The 27,739-nt window shown below is 43.8% G+C and overlaps 1 protein-coding gene across 9 annotated transcripts in view; it reads right to left on the reverse strand.

Moving 5' to 3' along the window:
• RUFY3 (RUN and FYVE domain containing 3) overlaps positions 1-27,739 on the reverse strand; it is a 137,468-nt gene that overhangs the window by 77,104 nt on the left and 32,625 nt on the right. The window contains exon 1 of one of the 9 annotated variants that reach the window (XM_073541021.1): positions 21,201-22,005. The exons of 5 other annotated variants lie outside the window; for them this stretch is intronic. In XM_073541021.1, coding sequence (XP_073397122.1) covers positions 21,201-21,378 — 178 coding nt within the window. In that variant the 5' untranslated portion in view covers positions 21,379-22,005. Of the gene's footprint in view, positions 1-21,200; positions 22,006-27,739 lie in introns of those variants that run through there. 3 more of the 9 variants (XM_073541029.1, XM_073541049.1, XM_073541059.1) reach the window with 3 other exon arrangements.

Raw genomic sequence — 27,739 nt, forward strand, 5'->3', positions numbered from 1 at the left:
CTTATAGACGCCACTCCATTAGTAACCTTTGTAACAATACAAAGGTGACATCAATCCCACTTGACACCGCTACAGGGCAAGTGGGAACAGCGAGGCTAAGTGCCAGATTTGGAGCAACTGAGAGCTGATGTTTTCCGTCTGGGAGGGGCCAATATCCATGGCCCCTACCTAAGCTATTATAGGGGGACACCATGTCAATCTTTTTCTGATGTCCCCCTGTAAATTAGTCAGTAAAGGCTAAGTAAACAGCCTTGAGCTGATATAAATAGACTGGGAACCTTTATGGCTATTGGCTCCTTCCCAGAATATTAAAATCAGCCCTCAGCTTTCCCTCTACTGGTTATTAAAATTATGCAGGAGCCCAAGCAATTTTTTTTCTTTAAAATTAACAGTGGCTGTCTGGTTACAGCCTATGTGCGCTCGTTCTGCTAACGCTCCTACATAGGCTGGGGACAATGTGTGTTTGTGTGTGTGTCTGTGTTTACTTATCGGCTTAGATGAGGGTGTCGGGCTGACACCTTTTCATTACTAAAGCCCCCGTTACACATAGCGATATCACTAGCAATATCGCTGTAACGTCACCGACTTTGTGACGTAGCAGCGATATCGCTATGTCTGATACTTACCTCCGACCGGCTCCCCCGCTGCTCATCACCGGTCGCGCGAGAACGTCCTGGATCATTTCTCGTCGGGCGCTTCCTGCGGCGCCGACGAGCGACGCGGGCGTGAGGACGTCAGGATCGCTGCGTCTGACAGGTAAGTAGCGACCCCCGACCCCTGCGATGTCGCTGGTGAAATCTGCCTGTGTGGCAGCTCACTAGCGACCACTTAGCGATGCACCAGCGATCCATATCGTTGTGGGGATCGCTGGTGCATCGCTAAGTGTAACGGTACCCTAAGTCTAGAGCCAGGTGTCAATGACAGCTGCTGACACCAAGCCCTAATCCCATTACCCTGATGCCACACTGCATCATCATGACAAAGGTGGTGCTATATCAAGAAATTACATCACAGTTTTAAAAAAAGTCTTTATTTAGCTTTATTAGCCTTAATTGCTGTACAAAAGTGCATACAAAAAATTCATACAAAAACGCAAGTTTTTTCTGCAGTGTTTTTCCTGCCAAGAGATGCAGAAACCTTGCCGAAATTTCTGCAAGCAAATACTCAACGTGCACAGCCTTAAGTGGATAAAAGTAGCAACAAAAGACTAAACATAAACACGGCAGTGTTGTTTTTGCATTGATGTGCATTATGTTCGCTTTTTGCAGCACTTTTACAGGCAGAATGTGCATTGAAAAAGATGCCATGTGCACATGTCTTTACATAGTTATATAGGTTGTAAAAAGACATGGATCCACCAACTATACATTCTCTATCATTAGATTACTTATAACCCACAATGCCATTTGTTGTGATAAAAGGCTATGTGCCCACGTAGCGTTTTAAACCGGACACTCAAAACCGGACTCCTTCCCAGAAAACGTGCGTTTTTTTCCGCCCGATTTTACCACGATTATATTCGCGTTTTTGCAGCGATTTTCGCGTGCGAAATTCAAGCACTTTCCAAGCGATTTGAAGCATAGCTTGGAAAGTGATTGACAGGTTGGTCACACTCGTCAAACATAGTGTTTGACAAGTGTGACCAGCTTTTTACAATTGAGGCTGCCTATGCGGCATCAATAGTAAAAGACAGAATGTTAAAAATGATAACAAAAATTAAAAAAATCGGGGTATATTTACCTTCCGACGCCCCGCGCAGCCTTAGCGACGCTCCCGTTCCCAGCGATGCCTTGCGACACCTGTGATGTTGTTGGTCTCGCGTTGCTATAGTGATCTCACGAGACCGCTAGAGTAACGCGAGACTACGTCATCACAGGTCCTTGCCGCAAGGCATTACTGGGAACGCTGAGGCCCGGGAAGGCTGCGCGTGACGCCGGAAGGTAAGTATTCCCCGATTTTTTATTTATTTATTTATTTTTTTTTTACAAGGGTATGGTACCCAGGGCCTGGAGGACAGTCTCCTCTCCTCCACACCGTGGGTACCATCCGCACATGACACGCTTAACTTTGCGCATGGTGGGCATAGCCACATGCGGGAAGTAAGCGGTTCTCATGCATTCCTATGGGTGCGGAATCGCGGCAATTCTTTGCGATTCTGCAAAAAGAATGAGCATGCTGCGTTTTTTTCCACGATGCGATTCCGCCGCGGAAAACAGCGCAGCATTAGCACAGCATGTGCGGAATGCCATAGGAATGCATGGGGGGCGTTCTGTACGAGTTTTTTAAACGTTTTTGAGCCGAAAATCGCGGCAAAAACGCTTAAAAATCGCATCGTGGGCACACAGCCTAAAGAACCCTTCCCTTATTAGCTTCTTTCCTCTAGATGTAAAAAAACGCCCCCTGGTCCTTAGTATGGTCTTTGGAAGGAGTGAGTCATGTGCCAGTCCTTTGTACTGACCACACATGTATTTACACACATAAAAGATCTCCTCTGATGTGCCTTTTTCTAAGGGTGCATTTACATTGCTTTCTGTGTCTCAGTCTGGGTAAATGTCCGAAATCCCCCGCAGAATGGGGTCCGGACGCATTCGACAACGGGGCCAATAGACTGTATGGTGACAATAGAAGGAATGTGTGCTCTGCCGTGCATCATTTTCGGGAGTGTACGCCTACAGGAGGCGAACAATCAGATGTAGCAGATTGCGTCCGAGTGTCCGCCTCCTGTAGGTGTACACTCCCAAAAAAGTGCATCATCATTACAGTCTATGGCCCTGTCTGCTCATGCGTCCGGACCGCATTTTGTGGGGGATTTCAGATATATGCCCCAATGGGGACACAAAACGCAATGTGAATGCACCCCAATTTGTCCTCGACAGCCGCCTAACGGCCCATCAGGCAATACAATCTCTAACTGTAACAGAGCCTCCTGCCCCGCTTCAACAGCAGATGCCTCTTGTGCTCGTACTACCCCTATTGCAAAACATGGCCTGTCCCCATATGAGATATTGTTTGGTACTAGGCCCCCAATTGCAAATTTCCAGAAGAAACTGACCATGCTGTTCAATATGTTATTCAGCTTAGTAAAAATCTTGCTAACACCCATGCTCTAGTTTCTTCTTCTCTTCCAGATTCAGCAGAAACCGACACCTGTCATAACCTGAAGCCTGGTGATTTGGTAGTCGTGAAAAGGCATGTCAGAAAGCACAGACTAGAACCCTTGTATGACGTTCCCTATCAAGTCCTCCTCATCACCCCTACATCAGTGAAACTAGAAGGAAGACCGACTTGGATTCAAGCATTGCCCTGCAAGCTGGTTAAACAAGCCAATAGCAAATAAGGGGGCATAATGTTTTGGTCTTTCACATTTTCCATATTATTATTGGTAACCGCATGGGACAGCCTAAATTCCCCAACGTCCTTGAATAATAAGTTTATACAACATCATGAAAAATTACTGAGAGATTTGTTGGATAATTGCCAGTCTCTGGCAGACTGTTGGATCTGCACGTATTCACCAGTGTCAACCACAAGCATCCCCCTTTTTGGCTATTCCTGTTCCACCTGAGGAGTTATTTGCTTGGACTAACTGTTCTGACACACTTGCTAATAGTGCCACAGATAATGCTAAGTTATGGAATTTAACTGTTAATATACCTATTGTGGGATGGGTGGGATACCCCTGGTGGCAAGGTAACCTTTCAGGAAGCAATACACAACTTAGAATCATAGAATCATAGAATCGTAGAGTTGGAAGGGACCTCCTGGGCCATCTGGTCCAACCCCCTGCTCAAAGCAGGATTCGCTAAATCAGCCCAGTCAGATGTCTGTCCAGCCTCTGTTTGAAGACATCCATTGAATGAGAACTCACCACTTCTCGTGGCAGCTTGTTCCACTCATTGATCACTCTGTCAAAAAGTTTTTTCTAATATCTAATCTGTGTCTCCTCCCATTCAGTTTCATCCCATTGCTTCTAGTCTTTCCTTGTGCAAATGAGAATAAAGATGATCCTTCTACGATGTGACAGCCCTTGAGATATTTGTAGACAGCTATTAAGTCTCCTCTCAGTCTTCTCTTTTGCAAACTAAACAATCCCAAATCCTGCAACCTTTCCTCATAAGACAGGGTTTGCAGACCGGTCACCATTCTGGTTGCTCTTTTCTGAACTTGCTCCAGTTTGTTGATGTCTTTTTTAAAATGTGGTGCCCAAAACTGGACACAATATTCCAGATGAGGTTTGACCAAAGAGGAGTAGAGGGAAATAATGACTTCACGTGATCTAGACTGTATGCTTCTGTTAATACATCCTAGAATTGCATTTGCTTTTTTTGCTGCTGCATCACACTGTTGACTCATATTCAGTTTGTGATCTATTAGTATACCCAAGTCTTTTTCACATGTGCTGTTGCTTAGGCCTATTCCTCCCATTATGTATATGCTTTTTTCATTTTTATTGCCCAGATGTAGTACTTTGCATTTTTCCCTGTTAAAAACCATTCTGTTAGTTGCTGCCCACTTCTCCAGTTTATTTATATCTTTTTGAATCCTCTCTCTCTCTTCTCTAGTATTAGCTATCCCTCCTAGCTTTGTATCATCAGCAAATTTAATCAGTTTACCCTCAATTCCTTCATCTAAATCGTTGATAAAGATGTTGAACAATACAGGGCCCAGGACAGAGCCCTGTGGTACCCCACTTGAGACATTCTTCCAACTGGATGTGCAGCCATTTACGACCACTCTTTGGGTCCAATCACTAAGCCAGTTATGAATCCACCTAACAGTTGCCTTGTCCATTCCATACTTAGTCATTTTTTTCAATAAGGATTGTATGAGATACTTTGTCAAATGCTTTGCTGAAGTCAAGATATACTATATCTACAGCATTTCCTTGATCCACCCAATCAGTGATTCCGTCATAGAAGGAAATTAAGTTAGTCTGACATGACTTATTAGTTACAAACCCATGCTGACTCTGTTTAATCACTTAATTCTTATCCAATATTCACAATATTTGGCCTACAAAGGAGGGGCTTGGGTCCCTAAGAATAAGACTAGTCTAACCAATCTAGGGCAAATTCCAATATATGGTTTACAAGTCAGTTTCAATGTAACTTCACACTCTACTGATGCCTTCAAACCAATGTTGCTAGAAAGAAGGTTACATAATACGTCATGGGAATTTTCTAATTTTGTTTGCCGCCGTCATCATCTGCTCCCCTCCCCCTTCTCTAGGCTCCCCCTACCTCCCAACTCCCCCCCTCACCCCGCCCCCCCCGGTACCTCCAATGTCCCTCTCCGGCTCCCGGTGTCCCGCGGTCCTGCTTCATGGGCGCCGCCATCTTGGAAAATGGCGGGTGCATGCCAGTGAGCCCGCCGGCTTCAGAATCATTAATTCATTTTGATCACTGTGATAAACTCTCACAGTGATCAAAATAGAATGAAAAGTAAATAAACCCCCCGTTTATCACCCCCATAGGCAGGAACATCTAATAAAATAAAAGAAATTATTTTTATTTTTCCATTAGGGTTAGGGTTGGAACTAGGGTTAGGGTTGGAACTAGAGTTAGGGGTGTGTTGGGGTTAGGGTTGGAATTAGTGTTAGGGGTGTGTTGGGGTTAGGGTTATGGTTAGGGTTGGGATTAGGGTTAGAGATGTGTTGGGGTTAGGGCTGTGGTTAGGGGTGTGTTGGGGTTAGGGTTGGAGTTAGAATTGAGGGGTTTCCACTGTTTAGGCACATCAGGGGGTCTCCAAACGCGACATGGTGCAACCATTGATTCCAGCCAATTTTGCGTTCAAAAAGTCAAACGGTGCTCCCTCCCTTCCAAGCCCTGACGTGTGCCCAAACAGTGGTTTACCCCAACATATGGGGTATCAGCGTACTCAGGAAAAATTGCACAACAACTTTGGTGGTCTGATTTCTCCTGTTACCCTTGGGAAAATAAAAAAAATTGGGGGCTAAAAAATTTTTTTTTTGTGGAAAAAAAATGATTTTTTTATTTTCACGTCTCTGCGTTATAAACTTCTGTGAAGCACTTGGGGGTTCAAAGTGCTCACCAAACATCTAGATAAGTTCCTTGGAAGGTCTAGTTTCCAAAATCGGGTCACTTGTGGGGGGTTTCTACTGTTTAGGCACATCAGGGGCTCTGCAAACGTAACGATGACCGCAGACCTTTCCATCAAAGTCTGCATTTCAAAACGTCACTACTTCCATTCTGAGCCCTTACGTGCGCCCAAACAATGGTTGCCCCCTACATATGGGGTATGAGCGTACTCAGGACAAACTGGACAACAACTTTTGGGGCCCAATTTCTCCTGTTACCCTTGTGAAAATAAAAATGTGTGAGCTAAAAAATAATTTTTTGAGGAAAAAAATTATTTTTTATTTTCACAGCTTTGCGTTATAAACTTCTGTGAAGCACTTGGGGGTTCAAAGTGCTCACCACACATCTAGATAAGTTCCTTGGGGGGGGGGGGACTAGTTCCAAAATGGGGTCACTTGTGGGGGGTTCCACAGTTTAGGCACACCAGGGGCTCTGCAAATGTAACATGACGCCCGCAGACCGTTCCATCAAAGTCAGCATTTCATAATGTCACTACTTCCCTTCCGAGCCCCGACGTGTGCCCAAACAGTGGTTGCCCCCTACATATGGGGTATGAGCGTACACAGGACAAACTGGACAACAACTTTTGGGGTCCAGTTTCTCCTGGTACCCTTGTTAAAATAGAAAACTGCGCACTAAAAAATAATTTTTTGAGGAAAAAAAATATATTTTTTATTTTCACGGCACTGCGTTATAAACTTTTGTGAAGCACTTGGGGGTTCAAAGTGCTCACTATGCATCTAGATAAGTTCCTTAGGGGTCTAGTTTCCAAAATGGGGTCATTTGTGGGGGTGCTCCAATGTTTAGGCATACAGGGGCTCTCCAAACACGACATGGTGTCCGCTAACGATTAGAGGTAATTTTCATTTCAAAAAGTCAAATGGCTCTCCTTCCCTTCTGGGCCCTTCCGTGCACCCAAACAGTGGTTCCCCCCCACATATGGGGTATCGGTGTACTCAGGACAAACTGGACAACAACTTTTGTGGTCCAATTTCTCCTGTTACCCTTGTGAAAATAAAAAATATCGTGCTAAAAAATCATTTTTGAGGAAAAAAAATGATTTTTTATTTTCACTGCTCTGCGTTATAAACTTCTGTGAAGCACCTGGGGGTTCAAAGTGCTCACTACACATCTAGATAAGTTCTATAAGGGTCTAGTTTCCATAATCGTGTCACTTGTGGGGGTTTTCACTGTTTAGGCACACAGGGGCTCTCCAAACGCGACATGGTGTCCGATAACGATTGGAGCTAATTTTCCATTCAAAAAGTCAAATAGCGCTCCTTCCCTTCCGGACCCTGCCGTGCGCCCAAACAGTGGTTTATGACCACATATGAGGTATCTGTGCACTCAGGAGAAATTGCCCAACAAATTTTAGCATCAATTTTATCCTGTTGCCCATGTGAAAATGAAAAAACTGAGGCTAAAAGAAAATTTTTGTGAAAAGCAAGTACTTTTTTTTTATCGTTCAATTTGTGAAGCACCTGGGGGTTCAAAGTGATCACTATGCATGTAGTTCCTTGGGGGGTCTAGTTTTCAAAATGGGGTCACTTGTGGGGGGGGCTCCAATGTTTAGGCGCACAGGGGCTCTCCAAACGCGACATGGCAACCGCAAAATATTCCAGCATGTTTTCCATTCAAAAAGTCAAATGGCGCTCCTTCCCTTCTGAGCCCTGCCATGCACCCAAACAGTGGTTTAAGACCACATATGAGGTATCGGTGTACTCAGGAGAACTTGCCCAACAAATTTTAGAATCCATTTTATCCTGTTGCCCATGCGAAAATGAAAAAATTGATGCTAAAAGAAAATTTTTGTTGGAAAAATTAAAATGTCCATTTTTTCTTTCCACGTTGCTTTTGTTCCTGTGAAACACCTGAAGGGTTAATAATCTTCTTGAATGTAGTTTTGAGTAGCTTGATGGGTGCAGTTTTTAGAATGTTGTCACTTTTGGGTATTTTCGCCATATAGACCCCTCTAAGTGACTTCAAATGTGAGGTGGTCCCTAAAAAAATGGTTTCGTAAATTTTGTTGTAAAAATGAGAAATCACTGGTCAACTTTTAACTCCTATAACTTCCTAACAAAAAAAAAAAATTGTTTCCAAAATTGTGCTGATGTAAAGTAGACATGTGGGAAATGTTATTTAGTAACCACTTTGTGTCACATAACTCTCTGGTTTAACAGAATAAAAATTCAAAATTTGAAAATTGCAAAATTATCTAAATTTTTGCCAAATTTCTGATTTTTTTCACAAATAAACTCAAAAATTATCGACCTAAATTTACCACTAACATGAAGTCCAATATGTCACGAAAAAACAATCTCAGAATCGCTAGGATCCGTTGAAGCGTTCCTGAGTTATTACCTCATAAAGGGACACTGGTCAGAATTGCAAAAAATGGCCTGGTCATTAAGGTCAAAATAGGCTTGGTCATGAAGGGGTTAAAAGGTGTGAAAACACTTTAAGCATGCATAAAAGGACTTTCTTTTCTGGTACATCTTTGTTAAGACACGGATCTCCAAAAAAACTCTGGTATACGGCTTGTGGATTAACCACCACCCCAACTGCCCCCCAAAAATGCAATATGATCAAATATAATGACCACAGTTCACCACAACAGGAATTCAACATGTTGGTTTTTTTAGGCTTTACAGTAAAATGCTAGCGACATAATGTCAGACAAGCAACTAATGGGTTACATGCTAAAATTCGATTTTTGCATGGAGATAAGCCATTTGATCCTGACGTATATCACTTACCTTACAGACCTATAGGCTTTTTCTTTGCTGCTTAACGCAATTCAAGAATACATTGCTGCGTGAAACAAGATAGCAGCCAAGAATTGCATGGACGCAAGTGTGAAGAACCACTCTATCCATGAAATGACCAGCAGAGTGAGTGGCATCTATAGCAGTAGAGATGACTAGGCCGTTCACAACACCAAATCACCATTGGCATCATGATCCAGTCAAAGTCCAAAAAATAAAGCTGCCTAAGGACAGATAAATTTTGGCCATGTTAATTTGTTCAAACCAATTTCAAACAAGCAGTCTATGGAAAATGACCATTTGCTGGGCTGGATTTTTTTGGGGGGATGATAATTGACCACAACTTGTGGCTTAACATACTAGTCAGCCTATAAAATATTGTAAATCTGATTACCTTCAAGAGCTGTTTGTGGTAATGTCCGCAAAAAAAAAAAAAAAAAAAAAGGAAGAACCTATAGTTTTATCTCCATCTTTCAACCAGTAGAGCTTGTGACTAAAACAGGGATTAGACCTATCGGTAATATTGTTTCCAGGAGTCCATCCTGACAGCACCATGGAGGTTGTCTTTTCATCCTCATAGGGACAGGAAATGCACGAGAGGTTAAAAGGTCCCCTCCCACTCCCATACTCCAGTGATTTTTCAAGTACCACAACAGGATGGATGCAACCTTATTTATTGAGATTTTGTACAAGCATATTATTACAAATACAAATCTTAGGGAGGGAACTACCAGTGCTGTCAGGATGGACTCCTGGAAACAATATTACCGGTAGGTCTAATCCCAGTTTTCCAGGATGTCCCTCCTGACAGCACCATGAAGAAAACCAAAGTAGGAATTCACTAGGGTGCGATTGCTGCCTGCAGCACCTTACGACCGAAGGTCATCTGGCTAGTTGCTAATGTATCCAATTTATAGTGTCTACAGAAAGTGCTTAGCGTAGACCAGGTGGCGGCTCTGCATATTTGTTCTACTGAGGCCCCAGCCTTCTCAGCTCATGGTATTGCTTATTGCCCTGGTGGAAAGGGCTCCGAGTCCTTCAGGTATAGTTAATTTTTCAACTTGGTATGCCGAGGAGATGGTTGAAGTTATCTATCTCGCTAAGGAATGCCTAGATGCTTTTTTAGCCCCATATTGGACAAATAAGTTCGTATCTTGTCGCCACTCCCGAGTGGTTTCTATATAGCGGATGACCGCACGTTTGACATCCAACGAGTGAAAGAATTTTTCTTTATCATTTTTTGAGTACTGGAAAAATGAGGGCAGGACTATTTCCTGGTTTAAGTTCTGGGAGGATACTACTTTAGGAAGAAATCCCGGATTAAGTCTTAGGATTATATGGTCATCGATGATTTGAATATAGGGGTTCTGTACCGACAGGGCCTGAATTTTACCCAGCCTTTTAGCCAATGTGATGACCACCAAAAAGACAGCTTTCAGTGTGAGTTTTGTCATGTCTATTTCTGCTTTTGGCTAGTATGAGGGTTTACATAGAGCATTAAAGACCAGATTTAAGTCCCACGGGGGGGACTGCTCTTCTTATTGTGGGCCTTAATAGCTGGATGGCCTTTGAAAAATACGCTATCCATAGATGAGAGGCCAAGGAGGAATCAAAGATCGCACATGTAATGGTTTACGGCTGGCTTGGATCGTGGAGATCACCTGGTCGGAGAGACCTCTAGATCTTAGGATCTCCCTCTCAGGAACCATGCTGACAGCTGTAGGTTCTCTGGATGTGGATGTAGAACTGGTCCCTGGGAAAGCAGATCTTCCATTGCTGGTAGATGGAGCGGCCCTTCCTGAGACACCTTCTCTAGAAGAGGGAACCAGCTTAGTCTTGGCCAGAATGGTACCACCAGCATCACCCATGCTCCTTATTCCTGAATCTTCCTGAGGACTCTTGATATTATAGCAATGGGGGGGGGGGGGAAGCATATAGCAAAATTCCCTTCCCATCTCTGGTCCAATGCATCGATCCCTTCCGGGTGGTCCCTTCCGGATTGAGGGAGTAGAACCTCTGTAGTTTGGTATTTTTTTGATGGAAGAGGTCCAGCTGGGGAGGTGCCCCACTGATAACACAAGTCTATGAATGTTTCTACCTTCAGCTCCCACTCGGTGGCTCGGACCACCTGTCTGCTCAATCGGCTACTGTGTTCTTGGAGCCCTCTAGATGTACCACTGATCTAGAGAGATCGTTGTTCTCTGCCCAGGAGAAGATGCGGGTGGCCAGGTCTTGAAGAGTCCCGTGTCTTGGGCCTCCCAGGTGGCGTAGAAATGAAACTGCGGTTATATTGTCCGACATGATTTTTAGGTCTTGATCTTGTAACGTGAGCTACTTCTTTTTAGTGTCTCCCACATGGAGCATAATTCTCTGTAGTTTGAGGATTGTGAACTGATGTTTTCTGACCATGTTCCCTGAAGGTACCTTCCTTCCAAATGGGCCCCCCCATTCCTTCCCTGCTGGCGTCTGTGACAATAGTCACACATGGTGATAGGATTCATGGTACTCCTTGACTGATGTTCCTGTGACTGGTCCATCATCTCAGTGATGATTTCAGAGCCGGAGGAAGAATTTCTTTGTCCAGAGAGGTCTGCCGCCTGTCCCATTTTGAAAGGATCGCCTTCTGCAGTCCCCTCGTGTGGGCTTGCTCCACATTATGCACGGTATGCATGCTGTCAATGTACCTAGGACCTTCATTGCGGTTCTTATGGAGACACAATTTCGCAGCAGCTGATAAATTTTGTTCCTGACAGATTTCTTCTCCTCCTCTGGTAATAGCGAGATTCTTTCCCTGGTCCCCGGCAGCAGGTCTGACTTCTCCCTGCTCAGGATCCAACTCAGATCTTGAAGCGTGGAGAACACCAAGTCGAGCTGTCTTTTTAACTCGGAAGCTGAACGGGATATTAAGAGGAAATCGTCCAAGTATTGAACGATGATCACTCTTTTTTGTTTTCGATGTGCCACGATCTCGGCGACCAGCTTCATAAAAACCCGAGGTGCTGAAGCTAGACCAAAAGGAAGAGCCTGGAACTTCAAATGGTAGCACGTATCTCTTATTTTTAGCGCAAATTGAATAAACTTTTGCGAGTGAGGGTGAATGGGAACATGACAGAACGCACTTTTTAGGTCTATCGTGCACATTACGGCATTTTGGTCTATCAGAGGAATAGTGGTCTTTAGGGACTCCATTCTGAATCTTTTGTACCAGATCCACTGATTTAGCGGTTTTAGATTTATAACAGTGCGACTCTTCCCTGAAGGTTTTTTTTTTACCATGAAAAGGGTTGAATAATGGCCCTGACCCATTTCTGTTTCAGGGACCGGGACCACCACGTCTGATCTTAACAGATGTTTTACATCTGCCCATATAGGATCTATGAGGGCTTTGGACCAGGGATTTGTGATCACTAGAGTTGAGCGACTTTGGTCGGATCGGGTTTCGTGAAACCCGAATGAAACAAAATAAGTTTCAGATGAAACTCGTCCGACTAGAGCAAAACAAAGTCGGAATTTCGTCTGAAACCCGACCCCAATGCAAGTCAATGGGAAATAAAAGTCGGACGAAACTCCGACTTTTTTTGCTCTAGTCGGACGAGTTTCATCTGAAACTTATTTTGTTTCATTCGGGTTTCACGAAACCCGATCCGACCAAAGTCGCTCAACTCTAGTGATCACGAATCGTGCCCGGGGGGGGGGGTTGGTAAACTCGATGGTATAACCCTGGGATACTGTGTTTAGGATCCACTGACTGAGAGATGAGCCCCCACGCGTCTGAAAACTCTGAGGCGACCTCCACAGGTATGGCGTCATTGTCTCCTGCAACTTGGTCCGGAGATAGAGGGGCTCTACTCTTCCTCCCTTTTGGGTTTTCCCAGTGACCAGATTTCCCTTTTCCCCCTATATTCCTGCCTCTGGAAAGGGCAAGATCTCTGAAAGGGATAATATGTTTTTGTTTTTGACTCCGGAAACCCTTTTTTAGTGTCAGTGGCATTCTCCAGAATCTTGTCTAAGACTGGTTCAAACACCTTCAAACCTGAGAAGGGTATGGCACATAATTTATTTTTTGACTGGTAGTCACCCGACCAGGTCTTCATCCATATGGCTCTACGAGCTGCATTGGACAAAGTATTATTTCTGACTGCAAACCGTACTGATTCAGCAGAAGCGTCTGCTAAAAAAACGGTTGCAAGTTTCAATAGGGGAAGACCTTCCAAGATTTCCCCCCTGGGGCTTTCCCCCATAATTGATGTTCTAGTTGGTCGATCCACAGGTGCATTGATCTAGCAACCGGTGTGGCAGCTATATTTGTCTTCATAACCGCTGAAGAAGCCTCCCAAGCCCTTTTTAAGAGTCCATCAGCCTTTCTGTCCATGGGCTCCTTGAGGTTAGAAAAATCTTCAAAGGGAATTGAAGTCTTCCTCGATACTCTGTCCACTGGGACATCAATCTTAAGGGCCTGTCACACTAAGCCATATTGCTAGCAATATCGCTATAACGTCACTGGTTTTGTGACGTTATAGCGATATTGCTAGCGATATCGCTATGTCTGATACTTACCTCTGACCGGCTCCCCCGCTGATTATCGCTGATCGCGCGAGAACGTCCTGGGCCGTTTCTCGTCGTCAGCTTCCTGCTGGGCTTCCTGTTGCGCCGACGAGCGTCGCGTGGACACGGGCGGGAGGACGTCAGGATCGCCTCGTCTGACAGGTAAGTAGCGACCCCCGACCGCTGCTATGTCGCTGGTAAGATCTGCCTGTGTGGCAGCTCACTAGCGACCACTTAGCGATGCACCAGCGATCCTGACCGTGTCATATCGCTGGTCAGGATCGCTGGTGCATCGCTAAGTGTGAGAGTACCTTTAGGAACTTCGTCCCAAGTGCTAATGTCCTCTGGATCAAACAGTAGCCAGAGTCTGAAATCTCGAGAGATGATTAGCCATTTCTCGTCATCTTTCCATTCCTCCAAAATCACTGAACGGATGTGATCGTTCACTGGAAAAACGTGACGAATCCGTGCTCTTAGGCCCCCAAACATTTCCTCATGGACTTACTGAGTTTTGGGGGTTTCCTCGATCTGCATTGTGCTTCTTACTGCACGTAGCAGCTTGTCCGTGTTCTCTGAGGAAAAGAGATACCTTTTTCCCACCTCAGGAGATTCCTAGGTGATCTCGCCCTCTTCCTCCAGGTCCGAGCTTAGTGATTGGACATCATCATCCAAGGATTGCTCAAGATCCCATCTTGGTCTCTTAATACGGGCCTGATGGGATGGAATGGGCAGGTAGGAGCTCCGAGATGGAGGCATGAACCTCCTCTCTGACCATGGTGCGCATCTAGGCAAAATGAGAGGCCTGTTCGAATCTGATAACTTTAAGGGTGCATCCTTCGCATAGGTGTTTTGTCTATGACTCTGGTAGCCTGATGGAACAGATGGTGCACTTCTTGGATTTCCCCAAGGATTTGCCTGATATCTTAGACGCTGATGCCATTGAAGCTGGTGCCGCATCCCGCTAATGTAAAAGCACAGGTAAGTTTAATAAACTCCTGTCTTTCGCGTCCCATAGGTCGTGCCCCATAAACACATTTACAGACACTGGTGGCTCAGGGTGATCACTGGACCTCACTGTGTCCTCCATTGCTGGTATACAGTTGCCAGTATAGTGTATTGGTAATGTAATGTGTGTAGGATTATACACAAGGGGTTGTGAATTCAAATCCCTGCAGCAGATCTTAATTTTCTGCCACGAGAAGTGGTGAGTTCTCCTTCAATGGAAGTCTTCAAACAGAGGCTGGATAGACTTCTGACTGGGATGATTTAGCGAATCCTGCTTTGAGCAGGGGGTTGGACCAGATGGCCCAGGAGGTCCCTTCCAACTCTACAATTCTATGAAAACTCTGTCCGGGGAGTTAAGGAGGTTTATATGTATCCTACCTTCCCTTGACTGGGCTGTCTGATCCTCAATCTTCAGCGGCATGGCGGCTCCTGCCGCGTCTGACGTCACCGTAAGCGTCTTCGTTACTTCCGGTTCTAATGCGTTCCAGCCGGAAGTTGCCGTCCTGCGGCGGCCGGAAGCGGTGCGGCGGCGGGAGCCGAGATCCCCCACTGGGGGGGGGGAGAAGCGGCTCCAAGTCCCGGAGCTCCGCTCCACGGGACGCCTAGCAGAGGAACCCCTCTTGGAGGGGTGTCAGCCCCGGTCCTATTGACAGGGGGAAAGTCAGAGTTTGGACCCCCAATCCCCCTGAGCCCGCAAGGTAACGCTGGAAGTGCCGGAGCTTTTCTCTGACTTTCCATGGAGTCTCTCGTGCCCGTCCTTACAGGGCCAGGAAAAACACTGGAGTATGGGAATTGAAGGGAACCGTTTAACCTCTCGTGCATTTTCTGTCCCTATAAGGATGGAAGGACAACCTCCATGGTGCTGTCAGGAGGGACATCCTGGAAAATCAGCTTTAGGCTGCGTTCACGCGTTGCGTTTTTTTCGTGGAAAAAATACGCAGCATGCTCATTATTTTGCGGAATCGCGGCGATTCCGCCCACATAGGAATGCATTCTTCTGCTTACTTTCCACATGTGGCTGTGCCCACCATGCGAAAAGTAAGCAGAACATTTGCGGATGGTACCCATGGTCCGGAGGAGAGGAGACTGTCCTCCGGGCTCTGCGTACCATATCCCTGTAAAAAATAGAATTAAAATTAAAAAAAAAATAAAAAATAATCGTGTTATATTCACCTTCCGATGTCCTGCGCAGCGTCACCAGGCTTCAACAGTTTTCCAAGTGATGCTACAGATCCGCGGGAATTTAAAATGCGGTTTTCCCACGGAATGGAATTCCGGAATTCAAGCGGTAACTTCCGCGGGAATTCCGCAACATGTGCACTTAGCCTTATTGTTGGAAACTCGAGGTAGAGAGAATTAAAGTGGATCTGTCACCAGATTTCACAATACAATCTGCATAACTTATTAAATAGATCTCTTACATCTGATCAGGCTGGTTTACCAACGATAAAAATACGCATCGTAATGGCAGCATAATACTGATTTTTTTTTTTTTTTATGAGCATTTTAATATCTGGCAATAAAAATGTTTAAAAATCCAAGTCATAAAGTACATCAAGTCTGAGATTTATTTGTTATTTATATATGCAGTTTGTGTTGTGAAATCTGGAGACAGATCCACCTTTAAGGGTCCCGTTTCACATAGCGACACACCAGCGATCCCGACAATGATGCTACCTGGTAAGGATCGCTGGTGCGTTGCCACAGCAGCTATTCTGAACAATTCCAGCCTGCGTCCCCGAGTTATGCGTCACCAATGAGGTCGCTCGTCGCATGCTGGCCAGCGGGACGCTGACGATGAAAAAATGGCCCAGGACACAATCAGCGATATTCAGCAGGAGGGCCGGTCGTCGACATGTGTCACATGTAGCGAGATCGCATGCGAGATCGCTGTTGCGTCACAAAATCAGTGACGCATCAGTGATCTCGCTATGTGCGATGGGGCCTTAAAGCACCACTTCAGAGTTGTTTTTATTTTACTGCTGGAGTGGGAGTCACTAATCCAAGTTCCCTGCCCCTAGTCTCATATTTACCAGCTGCTGTCTTCTTCTGTTATCAGCGTCGCTCTGGTCAATCTTCTGCAGGCTGGGACCTGTTGGATCACTTGCTGTGTGATCTTCAAGTCACCACTCAATGTAAGTCTATGAGAGCCAGAACAAGGCCCTCATAGACTTGCATTGAAAGCTTGTGCCTGTTAGCTCTGACTTCCGATCAGTCAAAAATTGTGGTCACAAGATGGTGGCGCGGGACTGGAGAGGCACTGGGAAGAGCTGAAGATGGTGACTGTTACATATAATATTAGTGAACTTAGATTAGTGGCACCACGCCAACGCTGATATAGAATACATATGTGCATTAAGAATTCTGTTGGTTTCATCCTGGGAGCGGAAAAACAGAATTCGATCTATAACAGATACCAAAATCTAAGTGCACTTTTAATAGAGTGATAGGTTTAATCATGCTTTCAATTAAGGTGTCAAAATAGAAGAAAAAAATAGAACCAAAGTCTCTTCATTGAGCACATCTATGTACACAGCCTAACTAAATTAACATATGTTACACCACTTGTGTAAGGTGTTTTTTATGGTGGCTTAAAGGGAATCTGTCAGCAGGGTTTTGTTATGTAATCCAAGAGGAGCATGGTGAATGGACGGAGAGCCTAATCGAGTGATGCGTTACTTACTGGGCTGCTTGGCAGGGCTGTGGAGTCGGTAAAGCCAAACCTGCGACTCAGACGCCTCAATTTCCCTTACACTGACTCCGACTCCCACTCCCACATATATTGCTTATATTTAAGTGAAAAATTTATTGTAGTACAATGTGAACATCAGACATTTAATCATTTCTATGATCCAATAATCACGATATTTAGATAGAACATAATATCTATTTATAGGAATACAACTTTAGAAGACAAAAAAAACTAAAATCAATTGTAAATATGTAATACACTATGTAATATCAATTACATATATACAGTACAAACCAAAAGTTTGGACACACCTTCTCATTCAAAGAGTTTTCTTTATTTTCATGACTATGAAAAGTGTAGATTCACTCTGAAGGCATCAAAACTATGAATTAACACATGTGGAATTATATAATTAACAAAAAAGTGTGAAACAACTAAAAATATGTCTTATATTCTAGGTTCTTCAAAGTAGCCACCTATTACTTTGATTACTGCTTTGCACACTCTTGCCATTCTCTTGATGAGCTTCAAGAGGTAGTCACCGGAAATGGTCTTCCAACAGTCTTGAAGGAGTTCCCAGAGATGCTTCAACACTTGTTGGCCCTTTGCCTTCACTCTGCGGTCCAGCTCACCCCAAACCATCTCTACTGGGTTCAGGTCTGGTGATTGCGGAGGCCAGGTCATCTGGTGTAGCACCCCATCACTCTTCTTCTTGGTCAAATAGCCCTTACACAGCCTGGAGGTGTGTTTGGGGAATATTGAAAAATAAATGATAGTCCAACTAAACGCAAACCGGATGGAATAACATGCCGCTGCAAGATGCTGTGGTAGCCATGCTGGCTCAGTATGCCTTCAATTTTGAATAAATCCCCAATAGTGTCACCAGCAAAGCACCCCCACACCATCACACCTCCTCCTCCATGCTTCACGGTGGGAACCAGGCATGTAGAGTCCATCCGTTCACCTTTTCTGGTTGGAACCAAAGATCTCAAATTTGGACTCATCAGACCAAAGCACAGATTTCCACTGGTGTAATGTCCATTCCTTGTGTTCTTTAGCCCAAACAAGTCTCTTCAGCTTGTTGCCTGTCCTTAGCAGTGGTTTCCTAGCAGCTATTTTACCATGAAGGCCTGCTGCACAAAGTCTCCTCTTAATAGTTGCTGTAGAGATGTGTCTGCTGCTAGAACTCTGTGTGGCATTGACCTGGTCTCTAATCAGAGATGCTTTTAACCTGCGATTTCTGAGGCTGGTGAATTCGATGAACTTATCCTCCACAGCAGAGGTGACTCTTGGTCTTCCTTTCCTGGGGCGGTCTTATGTGAGACAGTTTCTTTGTAGCGCTTGATGGTTTTTGCCACTGCACTTGGGGACACTTTCAAAGTTTTCCCAATTTTTCGGACTGACTGACCTTCACTTCTTAAAGTAATGATGGCCACTCGTTTTTCTTTACTTAGCATTTGTATTATGGCAAGAAAAAAGCAGCTAACAGTCTATTCAGTAGGACTATCAGCTGTGTATCCACCAGACTTCTGCACAACACAACTGATGGTCCCATCCCCATTTATAAGGCAAGAAAACCCACTTATTAAACCTGACAGGGCACACCTGTGAAGTGAAAACCATTTCCGGTGACTACCTCTTGAAGCTCATCAAGAGAATGCCAAGAGTGTGCAAAGCAGTAATCAAAGCAAAAGGTGGCTACTTTGAAGAACCTAGAATATAAGACATATTTTCAGTTGTTTCACACTTTTTTGTTAGTTATATAATTCCACATGTGTTAATTCATAGTTTTGATGCCTTCAGATTGAATCTACAATTCTCAGTCAGGAAAATAAAGAAAACTCTTTGAATGAGAATGTGTTTCCAAACTTTTAGTCTGTACTATATTTTATATATATATATATATATATATATATATATATATATATATATATATATATATATATACACACACACACATATACATACATACACCCACACACACTATGACTTATGTCAGCTAAGACAAAGCCTAGCTCCTCAGGCTAAATTCACACCATGGGCATAGCCAGGATCAAAACTGTGGGGGGGGGGGGCAGAACCTCATACTGTTCTGCAGAATTTCATACTGCACACCTCAGCTGCTGCAGAACCTCATACTGCACACCCCTACCCTTGAAAATAAAGCCTGTCCTGGGCGTCTTATTGGCAGCTATGAGGTGTACCTGATTGGTGCTAAAAAAAAAAAAAAAAAAAAACAACAATTTTATTCTGTGTGCTACCCGGCTTTCATTCTTTTTGGTACAGATATGATATGGATAGACAGATATGGATAAATTGATATATAGATAGCAAAAGCAGTTTAGAAATCTGCTCTATTGAAAACATCTATGAGCTCAAAAACCGGTTTCAGGTGATGCGGTTTTTTAAAAAGCTGATCTGCTTTTGCAACTGAAAAACGTATCCTCAAAACACGCAGGGAAAACGGTGTGTGTGAATGTAGCCTTAGATCAGGAATAGAACAGCCATTTATAGGACATTTCATAACTTTCCCAAATTCCTATGAAAAAATAGTCAACACATTCTGCATTGAACTACTGTACCCAATTTATTATATATTTTAGGAGTCGGTCCATTTTATACCGGCTCTGACTCCACCAAAATGAGCACCGACTCCACGACTCCGACTCCACAGCTCTGCTGCTTGGTGTAGTTTTGATAGAATCCCAGGTTTCTTAATGTAGATGCAGCAGTGGTCAGAATGCTTTACTCCGCCCACACCCCTGATTGGCAGCCTCCGATGCACATTGTCAGGAAGCTGCTAATTAGTGGTGGGGGCGGGGTTACACAGAAAAGCTGGTCTGACTCGCACATGAGAGCTAATTCTGCAGTGATAATCTCCTGCTGGTAAAACACTGATTGTATTGAAACTACTCTGTGCCATATATCATGCTGCTGCTGACAGATTCCATTTAAAAAGCTTAGCATTGTCGTGGGTGACAAACCTGAAAATCAGCTACTATGTGGGGTGTTATTTTTAGGGGTCCCTGGTGTCTACCTCAGTTTGTCAACCTCTATGGTAATTCACATCTTCTAAGCAATTCTGTTTTAGGAAACTTGCATAGAAAAGTTGTGTTTTTTTAACTACAAAAATTGATGAAAAAAATAGAGAAATAAAAAGGCAATGAATTAAATTGCTAATTACATTTTTTTATGGAATTACCAGCGGAAAAAACTATGCTGACTACATGACCAAAGGGAACAGTGTGAGATGGAACCTTATGACCAAGACAAGGCCTAAATGAGGAGACCCTCCCACTCTGTATTACTACTATATGTAGGTACACTGTAAGCCATACAGCCAATGTATGGACACTATATAAAGTGTCTTTATGCTTACTGCCATGTTACAAACACTCAAAAACAGAGCGCCCAAGAGACTGGGCATGAATCACGCGGGACTTACAATAAACGAGGGATTTGGAGACTCTCGGCAGATCTCTGTACTCTAAAGGTCTTTTGTCTAAACTATTTAGGCAGAATGACAGTGACGAGGGAGGAGGCGCAGCCATTTAACCACTTCATTGCGGCACGTGTCAGAAAATGACCGCGACCAGATGCTATTAACTCTGTCAGCGCATGTTCAGGATGCACAGATCCACTAACGACTGTGGCGTATATCCCTGCATCATATTACAAAGGTAATATGAAGGTTACTGATTGTAGGGAGAGGGAGGCTTAGAAGAGAAGGATGTGGATGACACACAATGCTGGAATTAGGAAGCACAGATATCCAAATACTACCGCTTTCAATAGTGTATGAAGCATGCACAGTGAATATCGTATATACTGACAGCAGGCCTGGAGACCCGCGACCTTCACAGATCGGCCCCAAGCAACAAAAAGGAAATTATGCTCTTCTACATAAGCCTTCAGAAACTCTCCCAATAATACATCCCGCCACACAATGAATATCACTGCACATAACAAAACATTGGCATAAATGTAATGAGAATTGGGGGAAACAATCATACGCAATACTTGGATGTGAGAACAATTAAGTATTTCACAGCAGGAGATCACGGGAGGTTGCCATGGCAGGAATTTGGCCCATACCTTCAGGATTCGGTTCATGGTCTGGTGTAAGAGAGATGTCGTCAAGTTCGCGCAAGCAAAGCCATTCGCCATCCATAGAAACACGGAATTTGCAAAGGTAGATGGTCTCCATGGCAGCCTGTGTTATCTTGTCTGTGGTGGGGGTTGGCATGTCGCTTTGAGGAGTGAGAGCCGACATGATGGCTCAAGTGATACAACAGCCACCGAAAAAAAACAAAAAAAACAAAACCGGTCACGGCACGAAGAGAGGCCAAGAATCCAAGATGGATGCACGCAAGTTAGGAAGGCAATGAGCTCAGAGGTAAAGTTCCACAATCAACATGCAGAGATACAGATAGAAAGCGTAGGACTGATTTACTGATCAAATGCAACCTTTCTGAATTGCTCTGAAAGCCTGAGCTTCTCCTCTGCCTCTTCCGCCCCCCTGCTGCTCTGCTGCCAATTGTCATGCGTCAAACCTGCTTTTTAGAGCCTAAACTCCAGGTTCTAAGAATATTCTCTGCCAAACCCAGAGAGCTAGGTCACGAAAAGTCAAAGCCGTCGTCCAGAGGTGCAGAAAGGACAATGAAAGGCAATTACAGGAATCCGAGTGGTTCAAAGAGGGCAGTAGGTCTGCACAACCCAGGCACTTGTGATCTTGTAGGATTGGTTCTGCGCAGTAAGCAGGGTGGTGACCAAAATGGCTGACTAATGAAGAGAAGAGAAAATTCACACTCATGTGACCAGAGATGCTAGGAGCGTCAGCAGGTCCCAGGATGCTGTCTGGATGCTGCTGATGTGGGGAGAGCAATTCCAATGTGCTCTCTCCTCCGGCAGCCAACCCCACTGGCTCCTCAGTGACAGGTCCCCCTCCCCGGCAGCGGCTCCTCCTTGCTTCAGCCTCGCTCGCAAACAGTGGGGCTCTTTTCTACACAATGAGGCCATTGTCATTAATGCTGTCACCCAGAAGAGCAGGATAATCCCCGACACAGAGCTAAAAACACTGACCGGAAAAGCATCACATGTACGGAAGGAAGAAGGAAAACGGGTTTTATTTGCTATTTATATATGCAGAACTGATAACCTTCAGTGTAGTGGCAGATAATATACCAGCAGCCAGAGAGTCTGCACTTATTACTAACAATATATTCATATTATGCACGCTGAAATTATATTTACTGGTATTCAAAATCTAAATAGAATGTCACATCTAATACAGCCCCATAAACAAGATTACCTACAATCATGTAATACATATATAAACAAGAACCTAAAAATGATTTTTGCAGAATGAGCTACAAGTTTATTGGTACCACTTTGATCAAGTTTTATTCCATTTTGGAGCAAGAAAAACAAAAAACAGATTTTTAAATATTTTTTACATCATTTAATGTGTGAGATTAGAGAAAAAAAAAGTCATTATGGCAGCGGCACTCCAGTGATACTGGCCAGCTTCAAAACAGGTCTTCCAAGCTCAATGGAAAGGAGCTTGTAAACACTGCACTCGTTTGAGGGGTAGATACCGCGCATGTTCAAGGGAATAAACGCTACGCATGTTTGAGTGGGGTAAACAAAAGAAAAGTTAATTTTTCACAGGCTGCACATTGTAAGTGTTTTCTCTATATAAAAGTCTATAAAAATATATAGGTCTATAACATAAGAACAAAGCAAAATAAAATATCTTAAGAGCAGCTGAAAATTTTAGTAGGCATGAAATTGCAAAATTGCTTGTATTTACAAGCATTGTCTGAGAATACTCATCTCTGAAGACGTGAATAACCCCTTCAAGCGGCTAAATATCCAGTATCAGAGTCATGTTCAATTTGGTTGTTGCAGCAGTAGTTCAGCTATCCCCACTGCAATATTTTTTTTTTTTTTTTTAATATATGAGGAAAAAAAACTGACTTTTTTTTTACCAGTGTACAGAATCAAATTTTCATCCATTTTTCCTTTTTCTCATATGGAAAAAATTTACCGTACACAATTTTCAAAAGATGAATAATATTTAGCTTGCATGAATGACACGTTTTTTGACACGATTCAGCCACTTAACCACCATATTACACAATTATCGTGAATGATGGGTTGTTAATGCTAGAATCCGAAGGACCATCGGCCGCATGGCAGTGACGTCATGCACTCCAGTCTTCACGTCGGCAGGCAGGAGAGCAAAGGAAAGTTATTTATTTTAAGTCAGTGGCTATACTAGTACATGTATGACTATAGGATGTGAATTATACTTTATGGATGACTATGGGGGTGCATTATACTATATGGATGACTATGGGGGTGCATTATACTATATGGATGACTATGGGGGTGCATTATACTATATGGATGACTATGGGGGTGCATTATACTATATGGATGACTATGGGGGTGCATTATACTATATGGATGACTATGGGGGTGCATTATACTATATGGATGACTATGGGGGTGCATTATACTATATGGATGACTATGGGGGTGCATTATACTATATGGATGACTATGGGGGTGCATTATACTATATGGATGACTATGGGGGTGCATTATACTATATGGATGACTATGGGGTGCATTATACTATATGGATGACTATGGGGGTGCATTATACTATATGGATGACTATGGGGGTGCATTATACTATATGGATGACTATGGGGGTGCATTATACTATATGGATGACTATGGGGGTGCATTATACTATATGGATGACTATGGGGGTGCATTATACTATATGGATGACTATGGGGGTGCATTATACTATATGGATGACTATGGGGGTGCATTATACTATATGGATGACTATGGGGGTGCATTATACTATATAGATGACTATGGGGGTGCATTATACTATATGGATGACTATGGGGTGCATTATACTATATGGATGACTATGGGGGTGCATTATACTATATGGATGACTATGGGGGTGCATTATACTATATGGATGACTATGGGGGTGCATTATACTATATGGATGACTATGGGGGTGCATTATACTATATGGATGACTATGGGGGTGCATTATACTATATGGATGACTATGGGGGTGCATTATACTATATGGATGACTATGGGGGTGCATTATACTATATGGATGACTATGGGGGTGCATTATACTATATGGATGTCTATGGGGGTGCATTATACTATATGGATGTCTATGGGGGTGCATTATACTATATGGATGACTATGGGGGTACATTATACTATATGGATGACTATGGGGGTACATTATACTATATGGATGACTATGGGGGTACATTATACTATATGGATGACTATGGGGGTACATTATACTATATGGATGACTATGGGCGTACATTATACTATATGGATGACTATGGGGGTACATTATACTATATGGATGACTATGGGGGTACATTATACTATATGGATGACTATGGGGGTACATTATACTATATGGATGACTATGGGGGTGCATTATACTACATGGATAACTATGGGATGCATTATACTATATGGAGGACTATGTGAGGGTGCATTATATTTCTGCAATGGAGCCCCATGACTTCTATGCACGCCCCTTGTGAGTATAATATTTTTTTTTATATATACATTAAAAGAACAGCAGCAGAACAGGGGACATATACCAAGATGGGGGATATATATAACGGGGTGAGGCCCAGGATTAGGGACATACATTATATACTGGGATGAGACACATACATGCCAGTATGGATGGCGATATACTTACTACACATACATAAATATATAAAAATGTATTCAGGATAGGGGAAGGGGCTGGTCAAAATCTAGCCCATCAGACTGTAGTTACGCCATTGGTTACAGATACAGCAAATCTAAACATATACATACTGTACATTAGAACATGTATGCAAAACACGGATGTCTGAACGAGGTCTAACAAAGCTTGCAGGAACTCCTTTCCCTCAACCTTTATTTATGACAAATGTCAGAAGGGGATTATGTGCTAGGCCGAGTGCACACAATCAAGAGAAGCAGCGCATGTCCGCTGTGTCCAAAGCGCTGTCGTCTATTGAACACACATGAATCCGCATGTGTTCACTAAACCATGCAGATTCACCGCGTCCAATACACTCTATGGGTGAAATTTCTCTTGTGGAGATTCGGGTCTCCGGAAGAGAAATTGACATGCTGTGGTCTGGAGAGATGCGTCGAATGTCAGCCTCTGCGGGTGAGCCACAGGCATCTGTGGACGCATAGAGGGCATAGGATTTCTTGAAATCCCATCCACTATGCTGTAAAAGCTGGTCGCTGGGGGTTTGATGCTGCATATGTACGCAGCGTCTAACCGGCAGTGATTACTGATTGTCTGCACATACCCTTAAGCGTCTTTACTTGTTTGTACAATATAGCCCAAGTTAAATTACAGTATATTTATTCCAGTACAGCACAAAACAAATGTGCTCATCCATTATCTAGCAAAAAGCAGTGTGCCTAAAACCTCCCATGTTAGCACCTCAAGGAGATATACATTTTGCTGGTCACTAACCAAATAATCCTTTTATAACAACCTATATAACAGAAAATTGCTCTTGTTTTATTAAAAAGCAAAAATTACTCCAATAGAACAAATGATTAACTAGACCAGATTTTCCGATTCCATACATCCCAATTGTTCATCTATCACCCCTCTACGAGGCAATGTTTCAGTTCAATTTTGTCCGTTTTGAGGAGGCGTCAGTGAAATTAATAAGTAGAATTTCTACAGTTCCATTTTTGGGCTCAAGAGGGCAGTGTTACTTATCAGATCGGGTCTTGGTGCTAATCAAATGAGCAGATGAATATAAGAAAGCTGCATTGACTTATTAGAAAATGTTGAAACTAAGGTTTTTGTGGAAATATAATATTATTGCTAATAGGGCACTGTGAAAACGCATATGGAATAATCAAATCAAAATTCTGGTCTAGAACAACCCCTATTATGTTGTACGGTATATTGCTCCCATTACCAAATACACATTCAGACCTAGAAGTGAAGTTATCCACTATGAAATATGAGACCAATTACGCCATGTGTAGAAAGCATTTTGGACTACAAAATGTGTAAATCTCCACCTTTGGTTTACTTAAGAATAAAAACTCACTGACATATCTCCTGGATTTTCGCTTTATAAGATGCACCTGATTATAATGCGCACCCCCAAATTTGGTGAAGAAAAAGAGAAAAAATTGTTTTTGTTAAATGGGAGTCTGTCTTATAATGCCAGTGTCCGTCTTACAAATCATATATATGTCCCTCATCCTGGTATTTATATAACCCCCATCCTGGCACATGGCCCCCCCTTGTGCTTCTGGCACACACATGGCCCCCCATCCCATCCTGGATGTGCCCACCTGTGCTGCTGGCACGGACATGGCCCCCCCATCCCATCCTGGATATGCCCCCCTGTGCTGCTGGCACACACATGGCCCCCCATCCCATCCTGGATGCACCCACCTGTGCTGCTGGCACGCACATGATAAAATAACAAACACTTAACTCACCTTCCGATGATGGGTCCGTGCTCCCAGCTCTTCGGTTGCGCTTCCTGTTTCCCTGGCATCGGATCATGTGACCTGGACAAACACTGTGATGACATCACTGTGCTGTGCCGATCACATGTTCGGATGTCAGCACAGACACAGGAAGGAAGAGCCACGGGGGGAGCTGGGAGCCATCATCGGAAGTAATCGGAAGGGGAGTCAAGTTTGTTATTTTATCATGTGCGTGCCAGCAGCACAGGGGGGCATATCCAGGATGGGATGGGTCGGACCATGTGCGTGCCAGCAGCACAGGGGGGGGGGGGGGGGTAATGTCCAGGATGGGAGGGGGGAGAGTGCAGGCACATGCAATATGCGCTGCTCCCCTGTCAACCAACTCGGCGCAGCTTCAGCACCGAGGTGATGGACAGCGGGTGAAGTGAATATTACATGAGGCTAATAAGTGGGAGCACGTGACCTCCCACTTTCTCTGCGGCCCACAGCCAGCCCACCCCACCCCAGCCACCTGACACCACACCAGAGCCGCCCCCCCTCCTCTACAACACACAGATTCGGATTATAAGACGCACCCCCACTTTCCCCAAACAAAAGTGCATTTTATAATCCGAAAAATACGGTAAGTATCACACAAGTGTGGAGTTCAGAATTAATCCAGAATGATGTATACAGAGTGTACCCCGCCATCTGCCACCATCGCACTCTAACCAGCATAATTATTTATCTACTCTTCCTCCAGGAATGTCACCCAGCTTTCCACACACACTTTCCTTACTTCTGCTCCTTGCATCTACTCGGTACATTTTTAACTAACCCCTCCTTTACCCCAATCTTATTTATGACCTTGCTTACACTGTCTTGATCATAAGCATCTGGCTCATTCTTAATTATCTAACCAAGATGAGAACAGACCACTCCTTTTTGCTTCATACCGTAATTCACTTTCTAGCAAATATATTGCATAGCATAAGTCTGCCAAGATGTCAGTCTGTCCTATGTATCACATAAGTATCATACAAGTCGGAGCTCAGATTAAGGCTATGTGCACACGTAGCAGAAAATATCTGCTGAAAAACCTGACTCCC

The sequence above is a fragment of the Dendrobates tinctorius genome, unplaced genomic scaffold, assembly GCF_039654945.1.
Source record: "Dendrobates tinctorius isolate UK_male_01 unplaced genomic scaffold, ASM3965494v1 ptg000011l, whole genome shotgun sequence".
Classification (NCBI taxonomy): domain Eukaryota; kingdom Metazoa; phylum Chordata; class Amphibia; order Anura; family Dendrobatidae; genus Dendrobates; species Dendrobates tinctorius.